The 19,536-nt window shown below is 50.1% G+C and overlaps 1 protein-coding gene across 6 annotated transcripts in view; it reads right to left on the reverse strand.

Annotated features, from left to right (window-relative positions):
* Positions 1-19,536, reverse strand: part of RNF220 (ring finger protein 220) — a 220,569-nt gene that overhangs the window by 55,622 nt on the left and 145,411 nt on the right. For all 6 annotated transcript variants that reach the window (XM_038143853.1, XM_038143854.1, XM_038143857.1 and 3 more), the window contains 2 exons: positions 13,018-13,063; positions 3,552-3,647 (listed from right to left, as the gene is read on the reverse strand). In XM_038143853.1, the coding sequence (XP_037999781.1) occupies positions 3,552-3,647; positions 13,018-13,063 (142 nt within the window). The remainder of the gene's footprint in view (positions 1-3,551; positions 3,648-13,017; positions 13,064-19,536) is intronic.

Below are 19,536 nucleotides of genomic sequence, written 5' to 3' on the forward strand. Positions count from 1 at the left end.
TACTGGGACCCTGGAGTGCCCGGTCATCAGGAATCAGGACCCCCCGGAACCCAAGGGGCCATGATTACTCAGACCCCAAAGGCAGGTTGCTGCCCCGGGGCAGTTGACCAATCGGAGCCTGGGAGCAACTGGGAAGCAGTTTTCCTGATTTCCTTGTCCAACAAGATTCCCTTGTCCAATAGTGATTGAGCACCCTTCAGGCCCAACGTCACTGGCCAATCAGAGCCTTAGCCCTAAAAGTAACCCAAAGGCACTAACCAATCAGGCACTAGAGTGTCACTCTCCAACTTCCTCTGCCCAATCAGAGACTGGGGCCCAAGGGGTCTTGGCCAATCAGAATCTAGGGGTAATAAGACCCAAAGGCTGGAGGCCAATGGGCCCTTCTGTGGTTCTTGCCTCTCCCTGGCCTTGTCCTGAAGCCCCCAGGGCTTGCCCTGGCAGGGGGAGTCAAGCCCTGGGAAGTAGAGCCCTGGGAAGTGGAGCCCTGGGAAGTGGAGCCCCATCCTTCCCTCTGCTGACACCCTCTGCATCAGCCACCAACCTCAGCTCCAGGGCTCTGTCACCTGCCTGCCCTGCCCAGAAACGGCCCCTACCACGGCGACACCTTGGCTACAGGCAGAGCCTGCGCTTTCCAGGCGCTCCTCCCTCTTTTCCTTTCCACGGTTCAGCAAGCCTGGGCGGTCATAACTGTCTCATGGGTTTCCCTCCCATGTCTGCCGCACAGTTGTGGTGGATGGCCCCAGCAGACTGGCTGAGGTTGGGACAGAGCTGGGGGCTGCAAATTGGGCAGCAGTGGCTCCTATACACACAAATCCCATCTGTTCCCCTCTCTGCAGACTCCTCAGACTTTGTTTCCTGTAATCAAACCTACATTTTGGGTCTCCTCTCTGGCCCCTGACAGTCTGTCGCTTCTTTTTCAGATGGAAAACAAAAACCACCCTGATATACATTTTGCTGCCCCAGATGATGATGGCAGCTGGACAGTTCAGGTGCTGCCTGGTGAGCTTTGCACAGTCTGTCCCTACATCCCAGCTCTGCCTGCCTGCTGAACACGCAGCTGGATTTCATACACGGCTTACAAAATCACAGCTGCTGATTGTTGGCTTTACCCTTTTAATGAATCGAGCTGTCTTTTGGGAGGCGCGCTTACCTGCGCTTGGGGGGAGGGAGGTGAGCCTTCCCTGGACAAGGATTTTAGGCTTTTGCTTACACTACACTTGCTATTCAGTCACAAATATTCTGTGGGCTCCCTCCAAGCCTGAAATCTTTGCAGTACAATGTATCACTTGTAATTTGCTGTTGATTTCTCCACTGGGTATTCAGGGTTTTATCTAAATGTAACTTAAACGGCTTTGTTTTCACTCAAAGCTCCATCTGACAGAACATACTTGAAGAGGAGTAGCCCCTACTGACCAAATCCATTGGCTGCCCCTACCTCGGTCTGATCAGTCTCTATGTACCAAACTCCAGCAACCGGGCTTGGCACAGGGGAGGCAGGAGGATGCCTCCTCCCCACATCCAGGAGCCACCCCACTGCCTTCACTGCAGTCCCCTCTCAGCATGGGGTGCAATGCAAGCAGCCCAAGTGCTGTGCAAGCCCCTATTTCCGTAGCACTCCTGTTCATTAATCTCCTTCCCTAAGTATCCCCATTGGTATATGAGCACAAAGACTGAGAAAACTGAGCCACAGGAATTCTGAAAACCCAAACGCCAATAACTCACGTTCCAGCATGTTACTAATACAGTGTATAATCATGATTAGATCACAACACAAGGGACAGTCATAATTCCAGCACACCTCTGCATATGGAAATCTGAATTTTGCAGCCCTTAAAATCACCACCGTGAGAGTCTTCTGCTCTGCTTCCTGGGCTTTTTCCCTTGGTAAGCCAGGCAGACTGAATTCTCATTCATATTGTGGCTTTATTAAGAATACACAGAGGCTTTACACACCCTTGGCACCCACTCTGAGGTCCCTTTACACTACCAGTGCAGCGTAACTCAGCCAGCAGAAGCATAAATGAAAATCAGGCCCTAGAGGTGTTTTCTCCCTGCAGTGCAGACGTACAACTCCCATTACACATTTGCATTAAGGGCTGCAACCCTCCATAAAATATGCTCACAAACTTAAAGCACATTAGAGAGTAGCTGGACTCAGCACATAGAGGGGCTTCTGCTAAGAATATTTGTCTTTCAGTATGACATAATAAAAAATGTACAGGAACAGAGGGCTGCAAGGGGCCACCAGTCTCACAGAGACTGATGTCTGGCAGAGTGGGAAGGAAGGGGGGTTGTCCAACAAAGGAGCCATAGCAAAAATCTCTTCCATGCTCTTTTGAAATTCACATAATTTATTTATTAGCCTTAATAAACAGGCAGGAAAGAGAGCAGGATTACCTGAAACAGGCATTTCTGTATCTTCTGCAAGGTTTTGCTTCTCTTACTTTGCTCCAACTTTTATTGTTCATGGGAAAGTAAAGCGGCTGTGATGTGACACCAAGTTATACCTCAAAGCCACGTGGGAATATGATCCACAACTGATTAAATAACCAATAAATAGGACAGAGGATGGAAAAATGGGCAAAAAATGCTCAAATCTGCTACTAACAGGATCTTCAGGAACACATTATAACTGGGTCTGCTCAGTAAGAGCCTCAGCAGTGGTCATCAGCCTCTCTCTGCAGGCTCAAACACAGACTTGGCACGTGCAAAGCAGCTGATGCAGGAAGATATAAGTGCCTGCCTGACCCTGGGCACAGGGTATGGCTGCAGACCACCACAGAACAGAGGCTGATAGGCCTCTGGTACAGCCTCAGCCCACCCAGCCTGTCTGCACAGCAGGTGGACACAAGCTTGGCTCTGTGCTGATGACCAACATTAATTTACCTGCTGTCTTTCAGGGCCCACTTGAAGCCAGTGGCTGAGAACAGACTTGCAGCCAAACAGTTGGGTGTGTGTTGAGTTGGAGTCAAGTGTGCCAGCCTGCCCCAAAATTACAGACAGACTTACAACCAGCCAAGCTATACTTGTGCTGCTGCCCTTTTCATTTCTTGCTCCATCTCCCTCAAGTTTTACTCATTGCATCACCAAAGTCAAGACTTGCTGCTCCTTTGGGAAGAGAGTGTTTTATAAAACAGGCTGGCATGGCTGTGGATTGTCCACTCATCTCTATCTTTGATGGGAGTCATGAGTAAAAAAGGTCACTTCTCTGAAAGCTTCTCAATGGGCACAGGGTGGGTAATGACAACCGTAGTCATGGAAATGAGACCAAAATGGTGAATATAATGCAACAGAAACCTCTACAAAGATTTTAAAACATTTTAAAATACCACAGTCGTTCTAGTTGGAGCTGGGAGGACTTTGCAGACAAAAGCCCACCTTCTCAGTCCTGTGAGGGGCCAAGTGTTCATGTCCCCATGGTGTCGGCAGGAGAAACAGGGCAGTGATTGCGTAGCCAAGGGCAAGGCTGTCACACAGAGAGAGCTGTGGGCACTGGGGTGTGCTGGCTCCCTGCCCAAAGCTGAGACCAGCAACAGCATCTACCTGCTTACCTGGTATCTGTCTGAGTGATGGATGTCATCTGAGGAGTGGGGTGATGCTGTCGGAGAATCTCCTTCCCGCTTGATTGAGGCCGACAACAAAATTGACTGCAAGAGAAAGGAGAAATTCATGTTGTGAGCGTTGTCGAGCTCTCTGCCTGTCTCTGAGCTGTCCTCAAAGCCATGGACAGCGTCTGCTGAGCTGTGGAACTGTGCTGGGATGGAATACTGGGCTGTGGGACTGAGTCTGCTCTTTGCAATGGACTCTGCCCCATGAGGGGACCAGACTGCTGGGTCTAGGAAAGTACAAATGAATGGGACAGCCACCCCAGGTCTGGTGGCTGGGGCAGAGTCAGGCCCTGCTGGAAATGATATGTGAGGACCACACCAGAAATTCTCATGAGAAGGCACAGGAGTGCTGAGGTGGAGCAGTGCTTACATGTCCTCATCTGCCCTTTTTAAGTGCCACTAAATCTCTCAATAGCTTTGTAAACTGCACTAAAGCTCTCAGCACCTTTGCAGTGCAACTACCTCTTCCTTCAGTAATTATGCTATTTATTTTAATAAGTAGCACAGGAAAAAAAGGGCCTTTTAGAAGGTTAAAAAGCTCTGTGATATTTGAGACCTAAGAGATCACTGCTAAACTTCAAGTCCATAGTAGGTAAGTCTAAATTCCACATACAGTGAACTTTAGCAGGAAAATTACTATGGGAGTTTGACAGCATCTGAAGAAATGTACACTGAGTTGCAATTGAACTTTATGATTAGAGTACTTTGAGGGGAAAAATGCAATTTAAAATTCTAATTAAAATTCTAAATTAGCTAGACTAGGCTAAATATAGCCCCCTACATTGTGAAAAAATGTACAGTGCACTGTACAGTCCACTGCAGCTCTGCAGATGTTTGTTTCTGAGAATCAGCTGGCAAGATTTGACAATAAATGACTGCTTGGAGATGTGTGTGTTTGTGAAGGAAAGTGTAGATATCATCTGAATTGGACAGGTCAAGTGTGGTGACAACATTATTAAAAAGCATAATACCTTGGAGAAAGGCAAGTATTCCAGAAATATTTGCCTCTGGGCTGAAATGAAACATGAAAAAATGTGCATTTTTTTGGAAAGATATTGGAAAGTGGAAAAATGACTCAGCATACAAATCGGTTCAGTCAGCAACAAGCAATCCCCCAGGCTTGGACAGCTCTCCACGAGAACAGCACAGCAGTGCAGCCAGCACGGGCATGGAGGGAAGGCAGGCTTGGGGTGGTGGTGGAGGAGGAGAGTTTGGGTACCGAGTTCAGCCCCATGGGTGTGAGCTGCCAGCCCTGCCATGAGGGTAAAAGGCATGTCCCAGAGTACAGTGCACATCTCTGCCATAAGGCACGGCTCTACGGCTGCGGGGACATGTGATGTCCTGAAAGGGCTCACAGAGGAGCTGCCTGCTGGGGTGCTCCGTTATTTCCTTGGACAAAACCACTTCTGTCAACTGAGGGCTGTGCTGACACATCCTGGGGCTGGCTTGCTCCTCAGCTCAGCCCAACGGGGATGCCAGGCACTGGGAGGCGCAGTGGGAACCCACGGGGCTGGGGGCACCCATCTAAGGCTTCCTCAAGAGCCCAGCCTCCACTTTCCAGGGGACAGATGGGCAGAGCAGGAAGGCTCTCTGGCTTCATGTGTTGGCTAAACCCAACTGCTAATGGGCTTTTGTGAACAGCTCATTTATTTCTGGAAAAGCCCTCTGCAGAATTTCTGTAGAGTGCAGTCCCAAAGCTCCTGCTGTTGTTTAGTTTCTTTATTTTCTAAATAGAGAGTGAGGACCATTTTTGAATAAGCAGGATTGCACATGTCCTAAAAAACATGGGGATGAGGCACAAAGCCTTCAGTTGTGACTCGGAGTAACAGAATAACAGTTAATGCCCTAATAAGCCAAGCATCCTGGAGCTGGGAGGGTTAAATCTGTTTTGTCTTTCAATGTATTCTAGAAAAGGGGAAAAAATACCCATCTCCCCATTCCTCGACGACAGACAGACAAACCCTGCCCGCCTCCCGCTCCCCCCCTTCAGCTTCTGGTAGCTCTAATCCAATATTATTATGTGAAAAATGGTTGGGCTAGCTATGGAGACAGTAAATTAAACGTTATGTATTAGTTTTTAGCGTGTGGTCCTAGGAAGAATGCTGGCCCCATTTATTCCACAAACCTCCTGAGCACCATGGCAATGACCTCTGGAAAAACGCAGGGCTAAACTAATCCCAAAGATGTCAATCTCGAGGCCTCTTCTACATACACTTGCAGTTTAGATTAATAAACTGTCTATTTTTAAATTGTGTGCAAGCACTTCAATTTTAAATACCTTGCCGGCATGTTAAACACAGCGTTAGAGATGCCAAGTCACACTTCCCCTTCACTCTTAGGAAACTTGACTTCATTTGTTTTTCTCGTTTCCCTGTGCTGTGCCACACTTTGCCTCTCGGGCAGCCATGGGGGCAGGCAGGGATGCAGGCTCAGAGGCTAAGGGATTAGAAAAGGCACTCGCCACCAGGGTGACTTTCAATCCTGCAGGAGGCCAGCCTCAACAGTCCCAATTTTGGCTTCTTTTACCCCAGACTGTCATGTTGAGGCTATTTTCCAATGGCTGAGCAGTGAGGATTCCTGACCACAGCACACCAAGCCAAAGATTTGCTGTTCCCTGCACCACTCTGCTCATTCCCACTGCTCCTGGCAAGCAGAGGAAGGGTAGCGATACAATCCCCATTCCTCTGTCAGCTGTGTTCTGGGAAGATGGCTGTGGAGGGAAAAGGTGCTCTCCCAGCCCTCATGCATGCCCATGCTGCATGGCAGACCCAAATTCTGGCATCCCAGCCTGAAAACATGGCGTGCTGGGCTCCCTGTGTGCAGACAGGCCTGATGTGGAGATGCTCTCTACCACAGGACCAGGTTCTTCAGTGGTGGGAACAAGCCTTGATGCTGAGATGTCCCCTTTCCCTTGGGCTAAGGCCACCAGCCAGCTCATCTGTGCCTGGCTGCCACTGACTGCCAGTACATCCCAGCTGCCATTCAGAGTGTGTCTGAGTGAGGATATTGGGGGGAGAGGACCCTCCTCCCTCCCTGGTCTCCCCTCCACAACTCCCACCATCAAAGCTGGAGCAAGGGCTGTATGCGAGTGGTGGTGCAGCTTCGTATTTCTCCCTCCCCTTTAAATCATCTCTCCATTGGGTAGAGGCACTCTCTGTGGAGGTTATAAACCCTGAGAGGATCAGACTGAGCATTACACCTGGGGCAAGCTAAATAAAAAAAGGTCACCGGCGCTTTTTAAACATGGACAAAAAAGCAGTAAAATGTGTTTGAAAAAAAAAATCTGGCATTAAATCATGACTTTTTGCCTGCCTTGCCTCATTAAAAGTGGCCTTTTGGAAGGTAAAATTATCATTGTAAGTGATAAGATCTTTAAGAAAATAATTCACGGCTTCTTCACCCTTTAATATGATAGCCGCCACCGGCTAATTTTTTTCTTAATGGCAACGAGGCCATCAATCTTGTCCAAGCCCCGTACTCCCTCCTTCCTCCTGCCCCTCCTGCCATGCCGGGCAACCCTGCTCAGTGATTCCTTCCTGCCCCTCGCAGCCCAGCTGTGCCGTGCCACGAGAAGAGACGTGTCAGGATGTCCCCGGATCCCGAGGGCTCATCAGGCTCGCCCATGCTGCCAGGCTCCCCTTGGTGGCTCCCGACGCGCTGCGATCCTGCAGAGATCAGCTGGGAACGTTTCAGCAGCTCGCCGAAACTAGGAGCAACACCCAGTTTACATAAATAAACACAGGGGCAGGTTTGGTTCGAGTCAAACGTGCATCCCGCGGCGCTGTGCCGGCCGCTGCCACCGCAGGCCATCGGTCCCCAGACCCGCTGCTCCCTGCCGGGCGGAGGAGCCGTGGGCAGCGCCTTGGCGCCAATGTCGCCAAGGACACACGTGCCGGCGCTCCAGCGGCTCCTGACCCGCGGGCTGGCCGGGCCTGGGCCCCGGGCAGCACAGGGGACGGCCGGGTGTCAGGGAGCAGCCGCCGGCGCGGGGAAATGGATGGAAATTGCCGGCACACGCCGCCCCCAGCCCGAAGCGCGGCCTCTCGCCGGCAGCCGGGGCAGGTGTCAGCGTCGGGACAGCCCAGCCTGCGGCTCTGACATTCTGCTGCCTCTCAAGGCCAGTCATTTGAGAGTATTAAAGTGCTGGACTCCTCTTTCTGAGAGCCCTGGAAAAACATAAGGAGTCTATTTTTCTTAAACAATCCATCACAGCTGCTGTCAGCAGAACAAATACTCTAACCCTGCTTTTTATGTATCTATATGGCCTTTTAAATTTTTTTCTTTTTTTATCTTTTTTTTTTTTTTTTTTTTTTTTTTTTTTTTTTTTTTTTGGCACAAAGTGTTCCCTGCTTGATGCATTCAGCCTTAACTCTGCCGTCTAAATAGGTACTTATCACTTAACATGGAGGTGATGGCTTGACATGTTTTCTGTCTCCTGCCCTCCCCTCCACGGTAGGGAAGACGTCAAAGTGTTGCTAATAGCTGTTATCACTTGGGAACTGTAACCCGAAAGCAATAAGTGATACTAGGCCTTGCTGTGATTTCCCCCCTTAACTCTGCTAGCCGTTTTTTATGTTATTGCTGGAGGATCCCCGACACAAAGATGCTACTATTAGAGCTGAGTTTCCTAGAAGCTTTTGGAGGGTCCACATTTGCTCCTGGGAAAAGTTAGAGGTAAAATTATCTAGTGGCTTTTAGCTGGCAGAGATAAAGGTGGGATGGAGCTGGGGATGAAAGGCTTAAATGTGAGAAGGGTGTGAATGGTGAATAGAAATAATGGTAGCAGCAGCTTCTGGCCTTCACTGAAAAATTCCAGTGGTTCCCAAGCAGAATAAGCTTACAGAAATGAGAAGCTACTAATTAATTTCTGTGCATGTTACAGTGACACCTGGGATTGCAATAGAGCTCTGCATCCTCTTGGAAGAGACACCAGCTACATGGAGGAAAAAGGGGCCCCTTCCATCAGAACTGCCATCAGCACTCTGGAGATGGAGGGGGAAAGAGGTCTGGCCCAGGTCTGCCCCTCTCTGCTCCTTCTGCCAAATGCAGTGGTCTGCCCTGGTCTAACGGGAGGGTACAGCTGTTTGGCCCAAGGGGAGTGAAGGACTTTGTTTGGTCATGGGGCAATTTGTTTAATGGAATAAAACCTGGCAGATACTTGGGTTTGGAGTGACTCTGGTATTCATCACCCCAAACTGCAGGAAGCACAGCCAGCTAACACTCATCCTACGTAATTTCCTCTCCTTCACATATCTGTGGGCCATTCTCATGTCCCCACCTTAGCAATAGCTTTGCCACAATACTCAGGTTTAGCTTTTAAATCTTTCCTTGTAAATCACAGTTACAGAGGGAGGGAGCACAGATATGGGGAATGACTTTGCCAACCTCCCAGTCTGCCAGTGACACAAGAGAAGGAGTTAAAACCCCAGGGCACTGACACCCGTCCCCCATTCCTACCACCATGGACATGATACGAAGAAGTTAAATGATTGTGCTAGAAATTTCATCTCAAGTGAGGCAGCTGGGAAGGGCTAAATATACAGACATTCTGTCAAGGTTTAAGGCTCCAAATCTTGCTTGCTTCAAAGCTCTTTTTCCTTGGAGGGCTTTAGTGGTCAAATTTCCCACTTGATGTTGTAATTCTCTCTCAAACTGCTCGGTGAAGCTGTAAAATCACAGGGGTGGGTGGGGGAAGCAAAGAGCTCTGGCACTGTGGCTTGTTTCCCAGCTCTGCCGGAGGTCTGGGAGCAGAGTGCTGGCTGCCTGCCTGCGGGCACCCTCTGTGGAGCTGGGTGCACACCTAAACAAACCAGCCACAGGCATCTGCTGGGTGCGTGGGATGGATTTTGCTCGTGGCCACTCACGTCAGTGTGTGCAGCAAGAGCACAGCCAGGACTGGGAGTGGGAAAGGCGATTGCAGCCATGTATTAGGAAGCAGCAGTGGAAAATGAATGCTGAACCCACCACAAGAGCTGGGATGCTTCATGAACCCAGTGTCTTCCCCTTCAGTGATCAGTACCGGCTCTTCCACAGGGATTATAAGTTTACCTGTTAGGTGACAGGTAACAGTCTGCAGCTAATACCCTGAAATACAGGCAGTGCTCTTAGGTGCTCTTAGGTAGCGAGGAGGACTTGGGGATGCTGACTCTCCAGTTAGCACCAGCTGCTCAAGGAAGAGTGGGAACAGTTGGATTTACACCTCACCAACATGGCTTCAACCCAATGTGTGCTCCTCTCCTGCCTTGCAAGAGGCAGCTGAGGCAAGGGGAGAAAGGCAAGGGGAGAGCATGAAGTCTGGGAAGGACACCCAAAGGAACCTCTCACTGCTGACAGCTGTCTACAGACTCCAGGGCAGCCACCAGTCCAAACGGAGTCTGTGGTGTTCTCCATGTGCCTCTGTGAGACATTCCTGCTGCCTTCTCTGCCCGACACCCAGGCTCAGGCCATGCTGGGGAGTGCTGCAGGGAAGCTCAGGCCTCACAGAGATCTGGGGCATGGCTGGCTTGGACAGACCTTCGGAAAGGGACCTTCTGAGTGTCAATATGCTTGTCCAAGTGCCTTGTCCACCCTGGTGTATCACCATCTATTAGGTTTGGTCTCTAAGGGCAGATGAGGATCCTGAACACTGCAGATCTGTGGTGCTCAGCACTGCCCTTTGAGCTGCCTTTGCAGAGAGCCAGCCCAGGCACCAAGCAGTGATGCTGGCTGAAGCCCCAGCTTGCAGCCCTTGCTTGGCTGTCACTGCCTCAGTCAGCTCTGATAATAGAAGAATCTGATACAATAATCCTGCATTCATCACATCCCATGTTGAGTGATTGGATTTTCTTTGACATATTGCCATGAAAATTGACCCAGTGCAGTGAGTGACAGCTCTTCAGGGGCAGGGGAGCAGTGAGAGAGGAACATGCATTTACATGTGGGCTTTTATTGCCCAGAGAGACGTTTGCTGGGGCAACTGTGGAGAAGGAGTGGGAGCAGAGCTAGGCCACAGAGCATGAGAAGATTAAATCCCCAGTTCCAGCTGCCCCCCAGGAAGAGCCTCAGGCCAGCACAGAAGTGGCAATGGCAGTGATGCTATGGGCAAAGGTCCTAAATGAGCCCAAAAGTGGAGTTAGAGCCACTGGTGACCACAGAAGTAACTACCAGCCTGCAGCCATTCCAGTTTCCATGTCCCAGAGAGAAACCAGCCTGCCCTTGTTTGTTTTGCTATTGGAAGCTCCTCAGGGATGGGGAGGTGCAGCGCCTTCTCCCGTTGCTGGGCTGCTGGAGCTGCTGGCCTTTTTGCTGGCACCGGGAAAAGGACTGGCCAGGAAACATTGCAGCAGTCCCCTGCCACCAGTTCAGAGTGGTACAGATCTTCCCTGGAGGTGCCTGCCAAACCTCCAGTGATGCCTGGGTGCCTGGACATGGACTGCAAGCTCTCCCCCCGGGGTCTGTACCCCATCCCACTGCCTGGGACTGTATCAGAGGGATTTCACAACCTGATGAGCTATTCATAGCCCATGTTGCAAACATGCAGTGGGCACAAAGGAAAAGAGCAGCCTTCATCTCCCCACCACCCTCCTCCTCAATCCCACCTGGTTACAAAGAGGCCTTTAATACCAATCTCAGGTGAAGGTGACAGCACTGTGCCTTCCCATGCCACACAGGACTTGTCTCCCAGCAAAAGCCACATAGAAATAATGAATCCTCCTGGGCTGAGAAGCTTTCAAGCTCTCTGAGAAGGGAATGAAAGATTTCCTGATTTCACCCTCTCCCTCCCTGCTCTCCCAGCTTCTTGAAGTTAATGTTCTTAGTCCCAGACGTGACGGGCAAAGGGAAAAGATCCATGTGGTGACAGGGGACGATTGATCTCTTTTACATAGAACGACGCTCCAGTCCCAGTTTAATCCCCTCGCTCAAGGCAAATGGGATTCTTTGTCAATGGAAACTTCAAAAGCCTGGCCCTGCCGTGAGATGGACCTTCTTCTTTATCTGGTCTCTGTCAGTCACTCACTGTGTTTGCCTCCAAACAGCTAATCTGTCTTCCTAGCCGTCCTTCTCCCTCACAGGCGATGTGTTTGGGACTGCTGAGTTATCTACATGGAGTCCTGATGGGGAAGGAATGGGAAGATTGCAGTCCAGATGCTTTCATTTTGCTGGTGCCCTTTCCAGCTCCTTCACGACATCCCAAGGCAGCCTCACACTCTGTGGATTATCAGCAGTGGTGGGTTTGGGGATTCCTCTCTGCTCTTCTTGTTTTGTTCATGGGAGAAAGAGTCAGGTCTTTAATCTCCTGCATGACTATACTTTGCTCCAGGGCACAGGAGCAAAGTATAGTCATGCAGGAGACAAAGGTGTGGAGCACTATGGATATCATTGCAATTTCTTTTTTCCCTTGAAGGATTTGGGAAATTGTTGGGGTTATTTGGGAGTCATCCCTACCTGCCAGGAGCTCAGGTCAGCACAGTGGCTCCCAGGCCTCTCCCTTGGTGGGGCTGACAAGGTGTTGATGTATTTGGCAAGATATCCAGCCCCAAGGAGAAAATCTAGAACTGAAATGTCAGTCTTTGCTTCTGACATCACATGCCAAAAAACTCACCATAAGCTTCCAGAAAAACCAATGGGAAATGAGACTGGAAGTTAATTCTAATAAAACAAGCATGAAGACATCTCCTGTGAGAGATGCCCTGCAGTTGTCTGGAAGCCAGGAGCCTCCCTCACTTGGACTGTGTCATCAGAAGTGTAGAAGAACCTGGAGCACTTGCCCTTCCCCCCTTGGAGAGGACAGCATGGTTTTCAGAGGCTGTGCAATGCCCTGCAGTGCTCCCTGCCTCATGATCACCTGCCCAAGCTCTGGTCTTTCCCACCCCTGTGCCACATGAAGTCCAGCTGACAGCAAATCAGTAAATGATGCCCTTTGCAGTGATGCCATGAAGCTCTGTGAGTTTTCTATGTCTGCATTGTGAGCCAAGGGGATGGGAAGTGGGTCCTGGGGAGGGGGTTGAGACTAAGATGGCATCTTTTAGTGATTTGGGCTCCTCCTTGGGTGTGCTTCACTCCCTTGAGGCAGGCCCACTCTCCCCTTCCAAAGCTGGCATATGGCTCTGGCTCCAGGAACTCCCACACGTGATTTCCCAGGCTGAGCTCAGGCTGCGTGTGATCAGCTTTCATTAGCTGTCATTAGACACAATCTGGAGTCCCAGAGCCCAGCAGGTCCTTCAGCTCCTCTGTTCTTGGCTGCACAAGGAATGCAGAGCCCTGAGCAGGGGCTGAGTGGGGACAGCAGCTTTCCCCAGTGCCGCCGGCCCTCAAAGTGCAGCCACCTCCCTGGGATACATCAAGTAGCAGGACAGGGAGTGGGCTGGGAAGGTGAAGGGGTGTAAAGAGCATCCCTTGGGGGAAAATATGCTGAGGTTTGCTCACTTACCTTGGGGGTGCCTGCTGCCATGGCATCCTTCAGGATGGAGCTCTTGCTGCCAAGAGAGAAGAGAACGAGGTCAGTCACAAAACTGGCAGGCAAGGAGGTGAGCTCTTCGAGAGATCTCATAAGGTCAAATAGCAAAGCACATTGTTACTCTTCCCTGGACCAACAAGAGCCTCCTCACCCTGCCTGGAGGGATGTGGGAAGGAGGGCAGTGCCAACTATTTCTCCAGCTGTAACAAAGTGGTCATACGAGTGGAAGTCCCCAAACCAGCCACATGAGTCAAACACCGACTCTCCCCCTGCCTGGGGCTCGCAAAGCTCCTCTCCCAACACCGGGAAAAAGCAGGGAGCAAGTCTGCAGGGGCATAGGGAAGAAAGCCAGGGAGAGGACAGCAGAGGTGGTGAGCTCTGTGAAGGGTCAGGCACAATGAAAAAAGAGGAATAGGAAATAGGAGGAGATTAAATCGGTGTAAGAGCAAAGGAAAAAAGATTTCCTCAGCTCCAGGCACACTGGGGAAGCAGCAGCTCTGCTGGAGGCTGGAGTGATTTGTTAATTCAGCTTGTTCTCCGTTTAGCAGGGAAGGAGGTCCCTACCCGGTGCTCCTCCTCGCCTGCCCTCGCCAGCGGGAGATGCTATAGATTTAATAACACCTTCCCCCCTCCAGACAGGTTAAACTTGAAACAATTACATATCAAAGACGACATGGCGGGGAGGCCTGCACTGTAATTTTTTGGTTATTAAAGTAATCTCTCTCATGTAAATTCTCCTGCTAACATGCTGCAAACAGCATTAGGAAATAAATTATTTCCCCATGATTCGATTTGTCAATGCAAAGCACCTGCAGCAGGCAAAAGGCTCTTGAAATATGTTGCCAAGCCCAGTGCCTGTGCTTGTAAGCACACGCTGGTGGGGTGGCTGGCTCCCAGCTCCCCATAGCCCCGGGGAGATGATGGATGGGTGGGTGGGTGGGTGGAGGGGGGGAGGGTAGTGGGGGGAGGCGGGGGCTGGGGAAAGGGGGGGAATGGAATTGTGTTTAATAACAAAATTTGTATGCAAGCCTGCATCCCAGGCTAAGGATGAGTGATCGGCAGCCAGAAAGTATTAAAAAGCCTCGCTAAACAGATGCTGACAATAGAACAAGACATATCAAATCAGATCTACTTCAGAAACATTAATATACACACGCACACACGCTCGCCCGCGCGCGCGCACCCGGCTGCGCACACCCGCGCTCCTTTCTTCTCAATCACAGCAATATGGGAGACATCAATAAATTTTTATGAGACTTTTAGAAGATCAACACGGTACTAGATGTGACAAAAAAGCAATGTGCCTGTCATGTTCGCTTTGTCGGGGACACTTTAGCCCCAGATGCCGAGCTGCAGTGCCAGCAGGGAAAAATTGAATTTGGCTGGCTTTAATCTGCCTTGATTTGGCAGATGGCTGGATGTTATGAAATGAGCAGGGATGGAGGAAGGTGTTTTCTCCTGGGGCTATGGCCCCCCTCCTCTTGCAGTGCCACTGCCTTTTGCCCCCTGCCCTGAAATGGTGGAAACACGCAGTTATCCACTGCCATCAGGTCACTCCCAATGCCACAGCTCTGCTCCCAGCTCTGGTTCCTGGGGACCACAAATGGATGGGCTGGGGCATCACCTCTCGCACAGCCCCACTTCCCTGAGGGAATGTGCTGCGGGATGCTCCCCAAGGGTACAGGATACCCCCTGTGTCCTGTCCCCCAGCTCTGCTCTCTCTACCCTCAGGAGGTGTCACAGAGTAGAATTAGTTCCTGCTGCTCACTGAGACACAGCCCTGGCACCACCTCAAGCCTGTGCAAGAACAAGCACGATGGGAAAAGTTTCCATCCCCTCTCCACCTCCAGCGCTACCCTGAATTTCTCAATCACATGAAGTGTGAAACAACTTTTTTTTCCTTTTATAATCCAAATGCCTTGTTAAAAAAACAAACCCGTTTCCTCCCTTTTCTTGTTAAAGGTGTTTAAAATTATTCGTTTTCAAGGGAAAGAGGAAGAATGTAATTAATTCCTCCTAGAAATGGTGTTAGGGCCAGGAAAATGAAGTTTTCAGAATGAGAGTCTCTCTGGTCAGTCAAAAGATCAAGCCTCTGCTGTTGGGACCGATAAGGAAGGGGACTGGTTTAGATAACTTGGCAGACTTTATTTTATTCTTCATCTGGAGGATTATTAATACTCACCCCTTTTCTTTCAATGTAGCTCTACTCTATCACTAATAAGAGTTTGAAATTTGGGTTTTTTTTTAGTACCAGAGGTGGGTTAGGCATAGGCATAAGCCCAGGTTATCCAAGCACCCAGACCTTGGCAATTTAAGTGTGCTTTTCCCGATCCCACCAAAGAGCCCCCTGAATTATAAGGGCTGCAGCCCCCTGCACCTCTTAAGAATGCTGGCAGCTGGCTCAGGATCGAAGGGCTGTCAGCAAAGAGAAACCTTCCTCTCCATAAACACCGCAGACAAATTAAAAATGGTAAAAGGGAAATCAAGACCTTTAAAGTTCAAACACTTTTCGGTGCCTTTTAAAGTTTTTTTGCTCTAGGCCCTTGCAGACAGCACAATCTTTGGAGACCTTGGGATTCTCTTTAATCACCCAGCCAGGCTGCAGTGGTCTGAAATGATTACACATTTACATAGTAATAACCCCAACACTCCCCACATTATTTCATGGCTAGCATATTTCCACTCAGCGAGTGATCCATGTGTTTTAAATTATAACCTGTACATAGGAAATTAGTTACTAAGTACGATATTCACGGGCTCATCTGACACTTCTAATTAAGGTGATTTACACAGAATTATCTTACGAAATAAAAAAATGGTGTTTTGCTAGCTAATAAAATATAATTACTACCCGCTTTTCTAAGTTACAGTTAGTTTTAATCTATTTGGGGAATTGTTTATTTAGTTCATTACAGCAAAACAACTTCTTTACCTTTTAGGCAACCCCCTCAAAGTACCAAAGAAGAGCAAGGAACACCCTGGGAAGACTCAGTGATTTTGGCAGCCTCCTTCTCTCTCCCCTGAAGGCTGCACTTCCAAGTGATAGAAGGCTGCTTCCTCACTGGCTTCCTTTCATGGGGCTGAGACACCAGTTCTGTCAGTGCGTTCATGCACCTCGTGTGTTTGGATGTCCCCGTGGGGACAAAATAAGGCCCCTGTCCTGGTGCTGCCCGAGGGCTTTATCCAGTGCTGCAACTGCATCACCTGTTATGGGAGCAGCACAGACAGATCCCCATGTGCTCCAGGACACTGTCCTTTAGATTGGGGACCATGAGCTTTAAGAGGAGCCTTTCCTCTCAGCAAGGCTCTTCACAACAAACTCAAAACTCAGGCTACACCAGAGACATGCAGATGTCCTTTAATGCTAGGCACACATTTGGTTAGGAGCATCCCCAGGTGCAACTGGGAATCCCTGGCATGTCCCTGAGTGAGCTTCAAGGGGCTGTTCAGGCCCAATGCTTCTGTCATGATTTCCCAAAGGGCAGCTCAGCAATATAAGAATGTGCCCTCCTTATCCACAGTCTTGGGGTTTCCTCCACCCCTGCCATGGTTGCTATTACACACAATGACTTTCAAGCCTATTTACTTCGTTACGGTCGTGGCTTTTGGGGTGTGCTTGCCATGGGAAATAAAAAGGCAACACACAAGGAATGGTCCCTTATCACCTCCATGAATGAAAGCTGCTGCTTCTGCCCACAGGGAAAAATCATGTCGTTAGCTGGAGGGTAAGTTCCCTGAGCTGGGGCAGCTGCAGTTGCTCCTGCTTATCCCTGAAGGACACTGAACCAGTAAGGAGCAGGTAGGAGACCTGCTGCCATGCGGCTGGAGTCTTCCAGCTCTGCCACTTTTCCATAGAACCCCTTCTCAGCAGCCCCCTGTTTGACAGGCCTGTGCAGCTCCTACATGAGATCCTGCAAAACCAAAATATTTCTACAGGCTGCAACCAATGGATGTATTTCATAAAAAAAACCAACACCCCCCAAAACCAAAAAAAATCCCCAAATCCAGAAAACCGAAAAACCCAACCAAAAAACAATTGGAAACAATTTATTTTTAGCTGTAGGACTCATGGCTTGAACATGCAGCCTTGGGATGGGAGCCCCAGCAGCAGAGAAAGCCTCTGGCAGAGCCGTAGATGGCAACTCCAGCTGTAATGGAGCAGTCTCTGGGTAGAGAGGGAATTGGATTTTTGTGAATGCCAGTTTAAATAAGTGGAAGTGTCACTTGATGCTTAAATAAGGAAATGGGAGTTTGTTTTTATACCTGCAGGTCACAGCCCTCAGCATGGCTAGGTGAAATCTGTGCCATCACAGGAAGCACACTGGGGTTTTTACCCTGCTGTGGCTCCCCCAGTGGCACCTGCATCCCATGATAGGAAAAGGGGTTGAGTGATGCAAAAAAATTGCCAAAGAGGCTGCAGTCAGGGCTAGAAATGTTCTACGCCTACAGTGCCAGAAGTGCTTCCCACATGCTCCCCCCGTCAGTATTTGTGAGACCTCAGTGACCAACACAGTCAGTTGTGACAAATCTGATCCACAGGGCAGTCACCCACCTCCCCCAAAGAGATGAAATGCAGCAGAATCATAAAACACTGTGGCATGACCTGACCACGCTGAAATCCCCTGTTTGCTCTGTTCTATTCACATCCCCAACTCTTTCTGCCCTGCTGGGTTTCCCTTTATCAACCTCTGGTACCCCATGTCCCCACTCAGAGTGGATAACAGATTTCTGGGTGAGGATGTGATGGTCCATGTGTGCAAGGCCAAACAGGAGACCTGAATGGGGGGTAGTTTCATTTCTCTCCCACTATTTGAAAAGGAGGTGGCTGGAAAAATAAAAAGGAAAATTGGAGGGAAAGGTCATGCATTAGATTGATTTGGGGGGCTCTTTGCTACCGTGGCTATAATGACTGTTTAATTATTCCCAGCTCATGTGGCAGTTCAGAAGAGGCTCTGCAGAAGACATGCATCGCTCCAGGGCAAATAACTGACCGGAGATTTATTTCTCACCCTTGGGTTTCCACACACCCCCTCCCAGGCCTCTTGCTGCCCTCAGTCAGCAGCAGAGGAAGGCTTTGCCCTCCAGAGTTCCAAACCTCAGCCTTCAAATCCATATCCTGGAATCAGGGAATGGACTGCAGGTACCACAGGTCTGAAGGCAATTTAAGGAGTGGAGTGTTCATAGCCCTTTTAGGGCACTGCATGAGCAAGGGAAAACGTGACCCACATTTTTTTTCACTTGCTGTGCTACCCTGGAAGCTCTGACCCATGAGAAGTGCTTCTCACCTACAGATTATGGACAGCAGCCTCTGCCTTCCCTGGGGTCTGCCATGGAGGAGGGGAACAGGGCATCTCTAAGCAGGGCAGGCAGCTGCCTGGCTTGTGCTCTCTCTGTAGGAAAAGCTGTGGGTGAAGGGTCCAAGCTGCTGTCATTGCCACCCTCTAAATGCACAGGAGGAAGCTGGAGAGTCTCTCTTCCAGTTCTGTCCATGATTAATCTGCCACAGTGAGGGGCAGGGACACAAATCAGAGGAGGAATGAAAGAGGATAAATCCATGGTATCAGCAGCACCACATTGGCTAGATAATAAACAGACTCCTCTCCTCATAAATTTCTCTCCATTCCTGCATGTTTCCCCACCATCAACACTGGCAGACCTGGAGCTGGACTGCTCCTGGCCTTTCTGATGTCCTGGCTGGTAGGAAGAGCTGTGGCTTTGCCAGGGAACCTGGGACCCTCCACCTTGGCTAGCATCCTTCACTCCCTGCCCAGACTGGGGTGCAGCAGGAGCACCAGGATGGCACAATGGAGCCCCATCCAAGCTCACTGGGGTTTAGAGGATGCTAGGGACACCTGAGGTGACTGTGGTGAGGTGATCCATACCAGCATGTGGAGTGGATGGGAGAAGCACTAGAGACACAAAGCACACTTCAATTTACTTGGTAGTTTCATTCTCTGTCTCAGTGCCCCAGGGCAGCTTGTTCTCACTGCCCCAACACCACACTGTGTCCTCGCTCCTCATTTTGGTAGCAGCCAGCTCACTCACTTCGCCACACCCCACACAGGGATGTGACCCTGTTAGCTGCCTTATGGTGGCAGGTGGTCCTGGCCCTGCTCAGGGATCACCAGGAAGCTGACACTTCCAGGCAAGCTTAATTTAAATTGGACAGGAGTCAAACTGCTGGAGAAAGCTTCAGGTGATACCACCCAGCTGGAGATGCATCTGACCTGAAACTGGACACCCCTGACTGCAGGGCTGAGGTTCTGTGCTGAACACCTCTCCTGTGGGTGACATGGGATGCCCCACTGCTGCTGTGGGGCAGGACTCTCTCCCCGAGGAAATCAGGGCAGGGATGTGAAAACCCGTTCTGTGTCCCTGGAGCAGCTCCCAAACACCAGCCGGTCCCCGCAGCCTGGTTTCGCTGGTGAACACTGGCTGCAGGGCAATTGAGGAGGACTCACACCCAGGAGGAGCACTGAGGAGACATCACAC

This window comes from Motacilla alba, chromosome 8, assembly GCF_015832195.1.
Source record: "Motacilla alba alba isolate MOTALB_02 chromosome 8, Motacilla_alba_V1.0_pri, whole genome shotgun sequence".
In the NCBI taxonomy this organism is placed as follows: Eukaryota; Metazoa; Chordata; class Aves; order Passeriformes; family Motacillidae; genus Motacilla; species Motacilla alba.